This window comes from Hypanus sabinus, chromosome 21 (assembly GCF_030144855.1).
Source record: "Hypanus sabinus isolate sHypSab1 chromosome 21, sHypSab1.hap1, whole genome shotgun sequence".
Classification (NCBI taxonomy): Eukaryota; Metazoa; Chordata; class Chondrichthyes; order Myliobatiformes; family Dasyatidae; genus Hypanus; species Hypanus sabinus.
In genome coordinates, this window is record NC_082726.1 from 30,753,074 (window position 1) to 30,769,286 (window position 16,213).

A 16,213-nucleotide genomic window follows, 5' to 3' on the forward strand; every position below is an offset into this window, starting at 1 on the left:
TGACCTCAGTGGTTGGGAAGGTATTGGAATTGATGGTTAAGGATAAGTTTTTGGGGCATTTGGAGGCACATGATAAGATAGGCCAATGTCAGAATGATTTCCTTAAGGGAATATCTTGCCTGACAAATCTGTTGGAAATCTTTGAAGAAATAACCAGCAGGATGGACAAAGGAGAATTGATGGATGTTGTGTACTTGGATTTTCAAAAGGCCTTTGACAAGGTGCCACACAAGGCTGCTGAGAGCCCATGGTATTACACAAAATATACTAGCATGGATAGAACATTGGCTGATTGACAGGGGCAAAGAGTAGGGAAAAAAGAGAGCCTTTTCTGATTGGCTGCTGGTGATTGGTAGTGTTCAGCAGGGGTCGGTGTTGGGACCACTTCTTTTTACATGTACTAAATGTCAATGACTTGGGTGTCAGAGTTTGTGTACAATACGAAGACAAGTGGAGGGGCAGGAAGTATTGAGGAACCAGGGTGGCTACAGAAGGACTTCTACAGATGAGGAGAATGGGCAAAGAAGTGGCAGTTGGAATAGAGTTGGGAAGTGTATGGTTATGCACTTTGATAGAAAGGATAAAAGTGTCGACTATTTTCTGAACAGCGATAAAATTCAAAAATCTGAGTTGCAAAGTGACTTGGGAGCCCTTGTGCAGGATTCCCCAAGGGTTAATTTGCAGCTTAAGTCAGTGGTGAGGAAGACAAACGAAATGTCAGCATTCATTTCGAGAGGACTAGAATATAAATGTGAGGATGTAAAGCTGAAGCTTTATACGGCATTGGTCAGACAGTACTTGGACTCCTGTGAGCTCCCTGTCTGAAAAATGACGTGCTGGTATTGGAGAGGGAAATGATTCTATGATTGAAAGGCTTATCATATGAGGAGATTTGATGGCTCTGGACCTGAAGTCACTGTAATTTAGAAGAATGAGGGAGCATTGCATTGAAACCTATTGAATGTTGAAAGGCCTAGATGGAGTGGATATGGAGAGGATGTTTCTGATAGTGGGGAATTCCAGAGCGTCCAACCTCAGTATAGAGAGACTTCATGTTCAAGTAGAAAGGAGATGAGGCGGAAGCTGGAGGGTAGTCAATCTGTGGAATTCACTGCCATTGGTAGTTGTGTAATTGAATGTATTTAAGGGAAGTGGATCAGTCATGATGATCTGCAGAGCAGACTCGATGAGCTGAATAGCCTAAATCCTCCAATATCTTATGGTCCTATGGAGATGATTCCTATATAGACGTGAAGAGAGTGTATGTTATCTAACATGAGAGAATTCAATATTGTCCAAGCGACTGTAATGTGCCCTGATACAAAGAGCGGTGTTGTTCCCTGAGCTTGCATTGGATTTCACTTTAACAGTGCAGAGAGGTCAGAGGGGAGTAGGTTGGGGAATTCAACCTGCAGACTGAACGCAGGTGCTCCAAAATGGGTCACCAGGTCACCTGATCAGAGTTCAGGTAAATTTATTATCAAAGTACATATCTGTCACCATATACAAATCTGGATTCATTTTCTCACAGGCATACACTGTAAATCCATGAAACACAATGGAATCTGTGAAAGACCACGCCCAACTCTATGGAGTAAGTTCAAAGCAGCTCACAGAAAGTCATCGATGAACACTAGTGCCATCTTAGACAATACAACAAATGTGCAAATGGCAACAAACTGTGCAAGTACAAAAGAAAAAAAGCAATAAATATTGAGAAGATGAGATGAAGAGTCCATTGGTTATGGGAACAGTCCAGTGATGGGAGTGAGTGAAGTTATCCCCTCTGGTTCAAGTGCCTGAATTTGGTTTCTCCAGGGTAGAGTAGACCACTGTGTGGACCGTGCCTCATCTAGAAAAACTTTCCGAGTGACTGTTTGGCTTTCTGTTTTTTATTGTACGATTATGGTACAGACATGAGATCAGGTCCCTTCAACCTATAATTGAGCTGTGCAGCAGTTCCTCGGTACTCAGCACGCACATCCCTGAAGCAGATTTTAAGCTAAGGCAAAGCTGCAACAATGAACTGTAACGGACCCTTCGAGGAATTAATAAAACAACATGGGCTTTGCCTTGTCATGCTTTTTATTGGCTTAGGATCTGTGCTCTTGTCTGCATAACATTATCAATTCATTGTGGTTTATTGCTCGTAGAGTTACGCAATTAAACGAACACAGTTAAGATCAGCAAACACAATCTGATGTACCAGGCATAGTGCTCATGAGGTGCAATACACAGGAATGGTTTCACATCTGGAACTTGGCCACAGCATGATTTACTTTTTCTTGAAGATCCTTCTGGCTTCCTGTCCATCAATGTTAATGACCTACATTTCAAGGAAAAGATATTTAATTAGGAGGGAGATGACTTCCTTATTGTGTATCCTTCTACTGCAGTCATTTCCTGCTTTCTACAAACTAGAACACTCCATGTAACCCGTCTCTCTGTTCTGAAGGCAGAGTTTCTATAAATTTGGATGCCAAATCCTTTCCTTCCACTTTCTCTGGGAATCCCTGACTGTATCTTTCCTTTTGTCACTGTAGAGCACCTGTTCTTCTACAGTATAACACTGGGATACAATACCAGTGAGGATGGGTCTGTCCGTGTATAACACTGGGGTACAATACCAGTGGGGATGGGTCTGTCTGTGTATAACACTGGGGTACAATACCACTGGGGATGGGTCCATCCCTTTATAACTCAGAGGAAATCTGGAGGTAGATCTGAACCTACTATTTTCTCAGTGGATGTCATTGCTTTTACAACGTACTCATGTGATAAGGGCATTGCTGCTTGCAGAAAATGGACGTTTCAGGAACGGCAAACCAGGTATTAGAACAGAAGGGGAGTCATTCACCCTCAGCCTTCCTGCCATTGAACAAGTTCCTGCTGATCCTTGACCTCAGCACCATTGTCTTGTACTGTCCTCATGTCTTTGATTCCCTTTATCCAGAAATCCATTGATCTGTGTTTTGAATGAACTCAGTGATTTAATTTGCACTGCCTTCCATGATAGAAACTCCAAAGATTCATATCCCTCTGAGGAAAGAAATCTCTCTTCATCTGAATTCCAGAAGGCTTTCCCCTTGTTCTGACACTGTGACCTTTGGTTTCTCACTCTTTGATAAGGAGAAACCTCCTCTCTGGCTGCCACTCGTTGAGCCATTCTAATTTTCAATGAGGTCATCTCTCATTCTGTCAAAAGGCGCCGAATAACATGGGCAATTGATCCTTTCTCTCTTTCAATTATTTTGTAGCATTTCGTAAGATGTCCACAATTACAGAGAAATTTGTCCCATTGAGTCCGCTGTTCCCTTGTGGGGCTCTGTTCGCTCCTCCATGACCTTGGCTACCACAGCCCGCACCATGAATGACACCCACTCTCCCCGTTTGCTCAGTAAATGCTCAGACCTACCTGCACCAGCTTATCACCGTCAACCTCTCTGTTGATGGAGAAGTCTTTCCCATCCGAAAGCTTCTTAAAACGCCCGGCTAAGCAATTTGGGCTGGACAAGACAAATGTTCCCTGCAACAGAAAGAGGGAATTATGCCTCGAGCTCTCTGCCTTGGGCGAATGGCAATGTCTACAGGCTCCTGAGGTTTATTGGCTGCTGGTGTTTGTTGGTAATATGGCTCAATAAGAACATCCATAAATCGCTGGTTCCACTGCCCAGGCCTTCCCTTTCAAACAGTGATACCATTGTGAATATGCTGCACGGTACTGCTGTGCTGTGCAGAAGACATGACTCGGGCCAGGTTGGCCTAATAGGTTATTTCAGTCCTCATTACAAGAATTAATCTTGGGTGCAATTTTAAACCTACCCACCTGACCAGAATCAGCCAGCGACCGCGTAACACCAGTTGCGCATTTATTCCTCTGTAGCCCTTCTTGGCTTAATCTGCCTCAATAAGAAAGCCACAAGGCACCTCCTCAAAGCCAGCGGGGCCCTTTTCAAAAGAAGCATGCCTACTCACAATGAGCAACTGGAAATTTACCTCAGGGCAACTGGGTGAACCTCATGACAGAGGGCCAGGAGCACGGTAATGGTGGGGGAAGCAGGTCACTCCAGCTGTCATCCCGTCTGACCTGTGGAACCTGTGGATGTCATTGGGTAGGAGGGGGATATGATCCCCTGCTTTCAGTGCCAGTCCACATTTATTTATTTATTTATTTATTTATTTATTTATTTCTTGAGCTAGAGCGCGGAATAGGCTCTTCAAGTCACAGCGCATAGCAATCCCCCAATTTAATCACATCCTAATCATGGGACAACTTACAATGACCAGTTAACCTATCAAACGAGATGTCTTGTGGGAGGAAAGCAGAGCATCTGGAGGAAACCCTCTGGGAGAACTCCTACGGGCAGTGGTGGAAATGAACCTGGGTCACTGGTTCTGTAAAGTGTTGTGCTAACCACCACGCTCCGGTGCCACTATCTGCCTCATGTCAGCTCCTTGCTTAAAATGTGTGGGGTGCTACGCTGTAAATTAAATCGTACAGAGTTAAATCTCACAGCAGGGAGAGGGCTATGAAATTGCTGACCAGCCAGCCTGGGTATAGTTTTCCCATGCTTCACAGGAAGAGTGGACTGTTGGCTGAGAAGCGAACTGGTTCTGCCGCACGGTGGTCCCCAGTGGGCATCAGTTCTATTGGAGAAGGAAAATCATGGTGGGGGGGGGGGAATTACCTTCACTTTACTACCATCAGCAAGGGTATTTTCAAATTCTTCCTCCAAACACCACTCTGTAGTCTTAGTACCGAGGCAGCTTTTCTCAATGATTGTGAACTTCTTTCCTTCTTGATTGATGCCTAGTTCCATCATGTCGTCCAGCACCATCTTTCTTTGCTTCTCAGGTACACCTAAACAATGACAGCACAAAACCGCAATGCCGGGCTGAGTGTGTGGACAGAGTAGAAAACCCAGAGCAACCTGTGACTGGATCTGCTGAGTCAAAAGCCCCCAGACAGGGGGCTCATAAAACCTTGATCTCTTACATCAGAGGTCTAAAATGGCGTCAGTTTACACTGAGACAAAACCTAATTAGACCACACCAAGAGTAACACGTATAGTTGTGGTTAACATGCTTTTGAAAGGATACATTAATCTTAAGTATGAAGAATTGTATAACCAGAATTATATCTAGACTCCAGTTTAAGTCTGTCTCAGTAAACAGTGAATAGAAATATTCTTAAATAGACACACATGTCCTGTGGCTTGAGACATAGGCTGTCCTGCTGATTTCCAAGGGGACCTTTTCTCTCCCTAGCTACCCTTTTATTCTTAATATAGCTGCAGAATCTCTTGAGATTTTTAAATTCATCTGCCAGATCCACCTCTTACCCTCTCTTTGTTCCCCTTATTTTCCCTTCAGGTATATTCTTAATCTTTTTAAAGTCATCAAGGGATCTAAACATCCCCAGCGTCCTAACTCCAAGGTATGGTTTCTCCTCTTTCTTGAAATCTCCTTTGAAATTACCTTTCTTGCCTTAAATTCATGCCCTCTGGAATTAGACATTTCAACCTTGGGAAAAAGGCACCGTCTGGGGAAAAGCTATGCCTCCCATAATCTTATAAGTTTCTATCAGATCTCCTCTCAGCCACTGTCAATTCAGTGAAAATGACCCAAATGACTCAATTTCCAAGATGGCGGTGCGACGCAGCTTGCAGTGGCCACTCCGGAGATGATTATCTGTTATTTGTGAAGTGGGGTGCCGTGCGCAATCATAATCGATTGAGAACGGATGTGGGAGCACGGAGGAACATTGGGAAATCTCCACGAAGACCTTCTTCGTTGCTGCTGCTGCTGTGAGGTCCGGGAGTCTGCTGGGAAGAACAGGCCCGTAGTCCTCGGGGCCACGTTGCCGATGGCTGTTGGCGGGGCCGTCTTAATATGCTCGGCAGAGGATGGTGCTTGGAGAAGCTGTGCCGGAGGGGATGGTTGTTGGCTCGGAGGTTTGACGGACTCAGAGTCCTTTCGACGGACTCGGAGTCCGCTGTGGTCAGGTCGCTTTCGGTGTGTGCTGCGTCTGCGAGGCTGGGTTCGACGGAGCTTTCATAGTGTGCTGCGTCTGCGAGGCTGAGTCGGGCGGTGCCGTGGAAGTCCATAGCGGGGGTATTCCCTTCTGCTGCCGGCGTGGGATGGCGAGTCTGCCGGGACCCTCGGGACTTGTGGAAACTGTGTGGTGATTTCTTTTGAACTTATAGTCCTTTAATATCTTTGGACTATTTTTACTGTGCCCATGGTCTGTTTTTAATCAATTATGCTATTGTTTGCACTGTTGTAACTATGTGTTTTTGTGCAGGTCTTTTAGCTTTAGTTTTTGGTCTTGTTTGTCTGGTGGATTTGGAGCTCCTTTCCGGGGAACGCGCTAAGACGGTAGCAGCCTCTCTGGACTCTGGATTGGGGATGGCCAAACGTTATGTGGATTTTCTGGTGTAGTCTGTTTTGTCATGTGCTTTTGTGATATCATTCTGGAGGAACGTTGTCTCGTTTTTTAACTGCATTGCATTTGTGGTTTCTAAATGACAATAACCTGAATCTGAATCTGAATTTGCAGTTTGCCCAGCCTCTCATTACAGCACGTGCCCTCTAATCCAGGCAGTGTTCTGGTACAACTCTTCCACACCCTCTCCAGAGCCTTGACATCCTTCCTATAATGGGCAACCAGAACTGCCTGTAATTCTCCAGATGTGGCTGAGTTAGTTTTACAAAGCTGCACAGAACTTCTTGACTTAAAACATTCGGTTTAAGATGGCACTACTGAAGTTGGGCAACGGCTTATCGGTGGTTCAAAGGGCAAGACATACAACTAAATAATTTATTAATTACTCTTTTTCTGTGGTAAATTGTGTTAAACTATCACCACAAACAATGAAGAGCTGAGCAAAAGCGAGGCTGATTTGTGGGTCGAGTCGTGTGGATGCAATGCAAAGAAGGAGCGTGGCATGTTCGACAAGAGGTGATGTCGAGCCACGTTCGAGGCAGAGACAGAGTTGGAGTGAGCAAGTCAGAGAGGAGTCAGTGCAGAGGAGTTATGGAGCCCATCCACCTAAACTGGGAGTGAGGTTGGATTGATGCAAGTGCTGAACTGATTTGGAAAGGTCGAGTGCAGCTGCGATCACGGGATGGGTTGTGGAGTCTAGGCCCAGAGCGTATTGCTGCAGCAAGGCCTGTGTCCTAGCACAGGGATGACCTGATATTTGGATGATTTAAATGCCGGCCCAGGTAGATTGATAAGGCAGAGTGTCAGGACTGGAGATAAGGATCGGGCTGATTCTGCTTGCCCTTCCATGACATTTACTGAGGCTCTGAGGCTACACCAGCTGCTACTTATTTCGTGTCAGTGAGCTTTGCGGCGATTCGCCCCACAACGTGATGAACTGAGACAGCAGCTATGAGCCTACTCCGGCTGCTCTGGGCTCCAGGTCTACGGACTCAATTTGGTTCTGAGTGCTGCTGCTCGTTTTTATTATTTGCATGATTTGTGTTTTTTTCTCTGTGTTGGGTGTTGGTCTTTTTTTTAAAAATTGGGTTCTTTTGGGTTTCTTGTTTTGTGGCTGCCTGTAAGCAGACAAATCTTAAGGTTGTATAATTTATACAGACTTTGATAATAAATGTACCATTTGTACTTTGAACTTTGACTTTGGATTTCAATGCTTCTACGAATAAAGGCAAGCTTACCATATGCCTTTTTAACCACCCTATCAACCTGTGTAGCCACTTTTAAGGAGCGATAAACTTGGACCCCGAGATTCCTTTGCTGATCGACCAAGTCTTTCCCTTAACACAGTGTACTGTCCCTTTGCATTTGACCTACTGGGATGGAACATTTCACATTTGGCCAGGTTAAACTCCATCTGCCATTTCTTTGCCCCTATCTGCAACTGATCTACTGTATATCCTGCTTTATTCTTTGCTAGACTTATACACAATCCACACCAGAACCAACCTTCTTATCAATGGTTAATGGTTCAATTTAATATCAGAGAATGTATACAGTATATAACCTGAAATTCTTACTCTTCACAGACATCCACATAACAGAAATAAGGACAAAGGATGAATAATAGAAAATGTTAAAACCCCAAAGACCCCCTCCCAAACACAAGAGGCAGCAAAAGCAGCATCTTCCACCCTCCCCCTACTCGCTCCAGCAAAAGCAAAGCATCAGCCCCCCCCCACCCCTCCATACCCACCAGGCAGTAACAGCAAAGCTCCTAAAGAGCACATGGTCTAGAGTCTATCAAAAACTACTGTCCATCCCAACACTTCTACATCTCAGACGGGCTCTCTGTCTCACTAGTGATGGAGAGAGAGAGATATCGCTCCTGCAATGAGAGTGGAGACCAGCAGCTTGCTGTTTCATTGCTACAGTCTGCCATGTCGCTTGTCTGTTCCCCGATTCGAGGACAAGAGAGAGACAGAGACAGAGAGATCTCTGGAGTACTGGGGCTTTCTTTCGACAGCAGCGTTCACCTCCTGCTGTCTTGATGTTTCAATTTTATGCAATGCTTCAGTTAGTGACATTAGCAAACTTACTGACCCCCCCCACCATCTACATTTTCATCTAGGTCATTTATAAACATCGTAAGCAGCAGCGGTCCCAGTACAGATTCCTGCGCAACCCCACTAATCACAGCCACCACCATCTGTCTTCTAAGGGTGAGTCAGATCTGCATCCAAATGGCAATTCACCATTGATCCCATGCATCTTCTGTATGAGCCCCCCCACAAGGGACCTTGTCAAAAGACTTCAAAAGTCCACAGCTCTATCTTCATCAAGAACCCCTATCACCTCATCAAAAAACTCAATCAAGTTAGTAAGACATGACTTGCCCAGCACAAATGCGGACTCTCCCTTATATGCCATAGCTTTCAAAATGCTCATAAATCCTATCCTTAAGAATTCTCTCCAGTAACTTCCCTACCATTGACCTCCCTATACTCTACATCCTTCTCCTTGGTAAATACTGATGTAAAATACTCATTAAGGACATCACTCACATCCTTCGTATCCAAGTAAATATTACCACTTTATCCTTCAGTGGGCCTACCTTCTTCTGAGATATCCTCTTGCTCCTCATTTATGCCTTGGGATTCTCTTTAATCCCACTTGCCAAGAACTTTTCGTGGATCCTCCTGACTTTCCTAGTTCCCTTTTTGAGTTCTTTTCTGGCCTCTTTATAATCCTCAGGGGTTCTGTTTGATTCTACTTTCCTAAGCTTCACATACTGTACTTTGCTTTTCTCTGCTTGACTAAATCCATCAGCTCTCGACATCCAAAGTTCTCTTGCCACCCTTGCCTTCCTTCTTACTGGAACATACCTGAGCTGTACTCCGTGCAGTTGGTTTTTAAACACTGTCACGTGTCAGATGTAGACTTGCCCAAAAACAGCAGTTCCCAGTTAACTTTCTCTAGTTTCTGCCTAATGCTCTTGTAATTTGCCCTGCTCCGATTTAAAACTCCCCCGCAAGGTCCATACTTATTCTTATCTATAGTTCTCTTAATACTGTGGTGACAGGGCAAGCCACAAGTGGGGCATAGTCAGGTGCATGGGTAACATGTAGAGCTTGCAACGCACACGAAACGCTGGAGGAACTCAGCAGGCCAGGCAGCACCTATGGAAAAGAGTACAGTCGATGTTTTGGGTCAAGACCCTCCAGTAGGACTCCTGATGAAGGGCCTCAGCCCGAAACATCGACTGTACTCTTTTCCATAGAAGCTGCCTGACCTACTGAGTTCCTCCAGCATTTTGTGTGCATTGCTTTGGATTTCCAGCATCCGCAGATTTTCTCTTGTTTAAGCATGTTGTGCTAGCAAGGAGTTGTTTGAATGTCTTTTGGAAGAAAGTCCAATTGTAGAGGTCTCTTTGGGCGGTGTTAAATGTTAGTGTCTTTTGTTCACAGGGTTTAATGTTTCTACTGTTACTGGAAGTTTTTTAAAGGGAGCACTTCTGGTCAAGATGGGGTGGGGCTTTGGCCAACTGTGCATGGCTTTCTTTGAATGGAGCCAATGGTTTAGATATCCCCTACTGTATCTCAGTTACTATAAGTTTGATATTGCTGCAGTGGCATGAGGCCAGACGATACCTAAGAGAGGGATGTTGGTTGGAAAGGACCCTACTGACCATGCAGCAAGCAAGCTGTGCCCTGTTTAATAGGGATGAATGTTATTAAGAAGTGTTATGAGATCTTGAATCCCAGTGACATACCAGCTTTAAACATGCTTCATGAGCAGATTGTCTGTGGATGGTACGATTTTTCCACTACCATTGCCCCTTTTTCAGTTCCTGCTGAATCACATTGCTTTGTCCCAGTCTCTGCACCTTACCATCAATCCCTTCGTCAGTTGTCTGTGTTAGTTGAACCCTTAGGGGTGAATGATGATGCTTTGCTGGGAGGTCTAGTGTGTGATGTGTGATGAGCAAACCAGGTGGAGATGGGGTCCAGAGTGGAGGGGAGGGGAGGGGAGGGGAGGGGAGGGAGGGAGGGAGGGAGGGAGGAGAGAGAGAGAGAGAGAGAGAGAGAGAGAGAGAGAGAGAGAGAGAGAGAGAGAGAGAGAGAGAGAGAATGATTTAGTATTATGGCTTCTTCGATAATTGTTTACTTCCAAGGACTTTGCCTGCTTGTGAGCATTCCTGCTGAGACAGCGAAATGATGCCAGGTGATGGACATGTGGACATGTGATGGATGGCTCGTACCCCAGCAGGGGAGATAAAAAGCGAGTCTACTGAGACACAGGTAGACAAAGAGTGTTGTGCACTCACAGGAAGGTGGGGATCTGGAGGATCGATTCGGGGGAATCGATCAGAGGCTCACAGTGTGTGAAGGCAGACTGGTGGGGGCTTGTGTGTGTGTCCACCCTCGCCTGGGTGACAGGCTCACCACTGAAGAAAGGTCTGGCTGGGAATGGAGGGGTCACAGTCGGTGACTGCAACAGCACAGCTGGACAAGATGACAACGGATGGTTTGCCTGCTGCAACTGCTCACCTCTCACTCGCTCTCTCTCCCTCCAACGGTACAACAGCAAATACCTCGACTTAAACTGAACTGAACTCTGCACCATCTTAAGACTATTTATTTACCCCCAGACTTTGAAAGAGCTTGGTTTTGATTCCTATTTCCACATTTCTGTATATATCATTGCTAACCTGTTTTATATGTATATTTGCATTTTATTGTACTGTATTACTTAGTTTACTAATGAACACTTTTAGCTACAGTACCACCAGACTCCAACGTACCATTCCATTTCTGCTGGTTTGGTAACCCAGTCACGGGGTAGGTGACTAGTGGTTTCCAGTGCATGTGTAGGGGTAAGGAATGGGCATCCAGCCCTTCCAGTAACTAACAAATGAGAAATTCTGCTGATACTGGAAATCCAAGCAGCACACACAAAATGCTGGAGGAACTCAGCAGGCCAGGCAGCATCAATGGAAAATAGTAAACAGCTGACTCATGAAGATCTGAGTCCTGATGAAAGGTCTCGGCTCACGACGTCAACTGTACTCTTTTCCGTAGACGCTGCCTGGCCTGCTGAGTTCCTCCAGCATTTTGTGTGTGTTGCTTCCAGTGATTGATGTGAGTTTCTCCGATGTTAAGCTGCAACCTCAAACACATCGTGCATCGCTTTCTACAGTCAAAATAGGCGCGGGGAGGTGGGTTATGTCTGATTCGAGCTGATAGGTCCTCTAGAAGAACAAGAGACCTTTAGAGAACAGCAGCCATTAGCAGGGGATCAGACATTGCCTCTAGTCATAGCACTGCTCCAATCCCAGGGCTCACAGATGATCAAGTGAAGGGGTTTAGGCAGTTGCTGTGCAAATTTGCTCATGTTTTTGTTACGTCTGAAGATGATCTGGATGCACGAACATCATTCATCATGAAGTCCCTGAGGCTGATGATGCTCCTATTTGTCAGAGGTATCAAAGGGTTCCCCCTAGCCAGTACGAAGGGGTTAAAGTCCGTAACAGGAAACTTCTAGAGCAAGGTGGTCAGAGAGAGTAGTAGCCTCCACTCTTCCTCTTGGTGATAGTTAGGAAGAAGTTCAGCTCAATGTGGATGTGTATCAGGAAGGATACCTGCCTTCTTCCCTCATATTGAAGAATTGCTAGACTCATTAAGTGGTGCAAGACTATAGGAAATTGAATGCCATAATCAGGAAGGATATCTACCTTCTTACCCCATATTGAAGAACTTCTAGACTCCTTGAGTGGAGCAAGATGGTTTTCTACCCTCAAACAAGAGAAAATCTGCAGATGCTGGAAATCTGAGCAACACACACAAAATGCCGGAGGAACTAAGCAGGCCAGGCAGCATCTCTGGAAAAAAAGTACCATCGACGTTTTGGGTCGAGACCCTTCAGCAGGATTAGCCAGTACCTAAAATCAGGTGGAAGTGGTGGAGGAGGATAGATCTAAAACTGCTTTTTGTACTCCATTTGGCCTGTATGAACTGTTCAGTCTGTGTAATGCTCCAAGGACGTTTCAAAAGTTAATGGAGTGCATCCTGGATAACCAGCGTTTCCAGTCCCTGTTGCTTTATCTTGATGACGTGGTTGTTTTCTCCTCCACCATCGAAGAGCACCTTTGTCTTGAACTGGTCTTGTCATGTTTTGAGCAGTACAGCCTTAAGGTTAAGATCAGTAAGTGTTCTTTCTTCAAGTCTGAAGTATCATACTTGGGCCACGTCAGCTCTTCTGAGGGGGTGTCCTAGAAAGGTTCAAGCCTTGGCTGAGTGGAGAAGGCCCGAGAGCAGCAGCCTTTCCCAGGCTTTGCCAGCTTTTACAGGAGGTTCACAAGGAACTTAGCACATGTTGCTACCCCTCTTCATGTTCTTTCTGCTTTGGGCTCTGCAGAGAAGAAGAGACACCACGTGCCAACCCACTTGTTCTGTCTGTAGTGGGATCCAGAATGTGAGACTGCTTTCCTGACCCTGAAAGAGAAGTTTGCCACAGCTCCAGTGCTGGCTTATGCAGATTTCTGAAATCCATTCATTCTGCAATTTGATGCAAGCCACCAAGATCTTGGGGCAGTAATTTCCCAGGAGATGGTTGGGCAGAGGAAGCAGGTTGCCTGTGTCAGTTGGGCATCAGAACAGGAACATGGGAAATTCTAGTGTCATGACTCTTGAGCTGCTAGGTCCTAAGTGGGCAGTCACCAATAAGTCCAGGGAGTACTTGCTCAGCAATAAGTTTCTGGTCCTGATAGGCAACAACCCAATGAACCATCTACAGACCTTAAGATTGGGGCTATAGAATCAGAATCAGGCTTATTATCATCAGTATGTGTTGTGTAATTTGTTAACTTAGCAGCAATGCAATACATATTATAGAAGGAAAAAGTAATAAAATAATAATAAATAAATTACAGTATACATATATTGAATATATTAAAAATAGTGCGGAAAACAGAAATAATATATATTAAAAAGTGAGGTATTGTTCACAAATTCAATGTCCATTTAGGAATTGGATGCAGAGGGGAAGAAGCTGTTCCTGAATTGCTGAATGTGTGCCTTCGGACTTCTGTACCTCCTACTTGATAGTAGCAGTGAGAAAATGGCATGCCCTGGGTGCTAGAGGTCCTTAATAATGGATGCTGTCTTTCTGAGACACTGCTCCCTGAAGATGTCCTGGGTACTTTGTAGGCTAGTACCCAAGATGGAGCCGACTAAGTTTGCAACCCTCTGCAGCTTCTTTTGGTCCTGTGCAGTAACTCCCTCATATCAGACAGTGATACAGCCTGTCCTGTGCTCTCCATGGTACATCTATAGAAGTTTTTGAGTGTATTTGTTGACATGCCAAATCTCTTCAAACTTCTAATGAAGTATAGCTGCTGTTTTGCGTTCTTTATAACTCTATATGTTGGGACCTGGTTAGATCCTCAGAGATCTTGACACCCAGGAACTTGAAACTGCTCATTCTCTCCACTTCTAATCCCTCTATGAGAATTGGCATGAGTACCTTCGTCTTACTCTTCCTGAAGTCCACAATCAACTCTTTCATCTTACTGACATTGAGTGCAACGTTGTTACTGTGACACCATTCCACTAGTTGGTACATCTTGCTCCTGTACACCTTCTCGTCTCCATCTGAGTTTCTACAAACAATGGTTGCATCATCAGCAAATTTATAGATGGTATTTGAGACCCTTGAGGTGCACCAGTGTTGACCATCAATGAGGAGGTGTTATCACCAATCCACACAGATTGTGGTTTTCTGGTTAGGAAGTCAAGGATCACATGCAGTAGGAGGTACAGAGGCCCAGGTTCTGTAACTTCTCAATCAGGATCGTGGAAATGATGGTATTAAATGCTGAGCAATTGTCGTTGAACAGCATCCTGATATAGGCGTTTGTGCTGTCCAGGTGGTCAAAGGCCATGTGACGAGCCATTGAGGTTGCATCTGCCATTGGCTTATTGTGGCGATGGGCAAATTGCAATGGGTCTAGGTCCTTGCTGAGGCAGGATTTCAGTCTAATCATGACCAACCTCTCAAAGCATTTCATCACTGTCGATGTGAATGCTACCGAGCAATAGTCATTAAGATACTCACATTATTCTTCTTAGGCACTGGTATAATTGTTGCCTTTTTGAAGCAAGTGGGAACTTCCGCCCGTAGCAGTGAGAGGTTGAAAACGTCCTTGAATACTCCCGGCAGTTGGTTGGCACAGGTTTTCAGAGCCTTACCAGATATTCCGACTTGCGAGGGTTCACTCTCTTTAAAGACAGAGATCACAGGCTCATCAGGTGCAGCAGGGATCTGTACAGCTGTAGTTAAATTCTCCCTTTCAAACCGGGCATAGAAGACATTGAGTTCATCTGGTAGTGAAGCATCGCTGCCATTCATGCTATTGGGCTTCGCTTTGTAGGAAGTAATGTCTTGCAAACCCCGCCAGAGTTGTAGTACATCCAATGTTGCCTCCAACCTCATTTAAAATTGTCTCTTCACCCTTGAAATAGCCCTTCGCAAATCATACCTGGTTTTCTGGTACAGACCTGGGTCGCCAGACTTGAATGCCACAGACCTAGCTTTCAACAGCTGACGTACCTCCTGGTTCATCCATGGCTTTTGGTTTGGGAATGTACAGTAAGTCTTTGCAGGCACACGCATCCACACAGGTTTTAATGAAGTCGGTGGCAACTGCAGCATACTCATCTGGATTTGAAATGAATCCCTGAAAACAGTCCAGTCCACCGATTCAAAGCAGTCCTATAAGCACTCCTGTGCTTCCCTTGTCCATGCCTTCTTGGTCCTTACTGCAGATTTCAGTACCTGCCTATATTCAGGGAGTGGAAGTACAGCCAGATTAGACTTCCTGAAGTGAGGGTGTGGAATAGCATGGTGGTGTAACAGCGGTCCAGTGTGTTGTTTCCTCTTCTGGGGTCCCTCCTGGCGACTCGTGTAGCAGCAGAACTCTCAATGGATACAATTAAATATTCTTGTTTCAGCTTGATACAGCTAAAAAGCACAACTGCTTCCAAGGTCAGTACAGTTAACAAAGATGCCTTAATGCATTTAAGCAAACTATCGCTGCTTAAAACTGACGGAAACAACACTGATTGTGGACGGACTCCTCACCGGATTCCACGTAGAAAACATGGTTGCAGGTCAGGGATACAAGTGTGTTTAAGGAAACGGGGTTTTAAACTCCCAATACCAACTATCTTGCTGGCGAATGTGCAGTCTCTGGTGAATGCAGTTGATGACCTCAGAGACAGGGTGCTGATCAGACGGGCATTAGGACTGAGTGTGTCCTTTGTTAAATGGTATCCTGGTTAACCCCTTCTGTACTGGATGCAGTGATTCTGATCAATGGTTTTACTACACACCGTCAGGATAGATCTATAGAGTCTCTCAAAAGCAGAGGTGGAGGAGTATGCCACATGATAAACTTTTCTTGGTCCACAAATATATCAGTGCTGTCCCAATTCTGCTCACCAGATCTGGAGTATCTAGTAGTTAAGTGCTGTCCTTTTTACCTACTGTGGGAGATTTCTGGGATCACCTTGGTGGCAGTATACATTCCACCTCAGGCCAGAGTCAGTCAGGCTTTAGATGATCTGCACAAAATAGTGCACCCTAATGCCTTCACTATTGTTTTGGGGGATTTTAACCAGGCCAGTCTGAAAAAAAAATCACTAAGCAATTACCATCAACAGATCACTTGCAAAACCAGTGCTGGGTTGCAGAACTTGCCCAATTTGACTT

General features: G+C 45.1%; 1 protein-coding gene across 2 annotated transcripts in view; it reads right to left on the reverse strand.

The window, feature by feature from the left end:
• Positions 1 to 1,575: 1,575 nt before the first annotated feature.
• Positions 1,576 to 16,213, reverse strand: part of LOC132379217 (fatty acid-binding protein, intestinal-like) — a 36,563-nt gene continuing 21,925 nt past the window's right edge. For both annotated transcript variants that reach the window (XM_059946927.1, XM_059946926.1), the window contains exons 3-5: positions 4,689 to 4,861; positions 3,416 to 3,526; positions 1,576 to 2,326 (exon numbers count right to left, since the gene is read on the reverse strand). In XM_059946927.1, the coding sequence (XP_059802910.1) occupies positions 2,276 to 2,326; positions 3,416 to 3,526; positions 4,689 to 4,861 (335 nt within the window). In that variant the 3' untranslated portion in view covers positions 1,576 to 2,275. The remainder of the gene's footprint in view (positions 2,327 to 3,415; positions 3,527 to 4,688; positions 4,862 to 16,213) is intronic.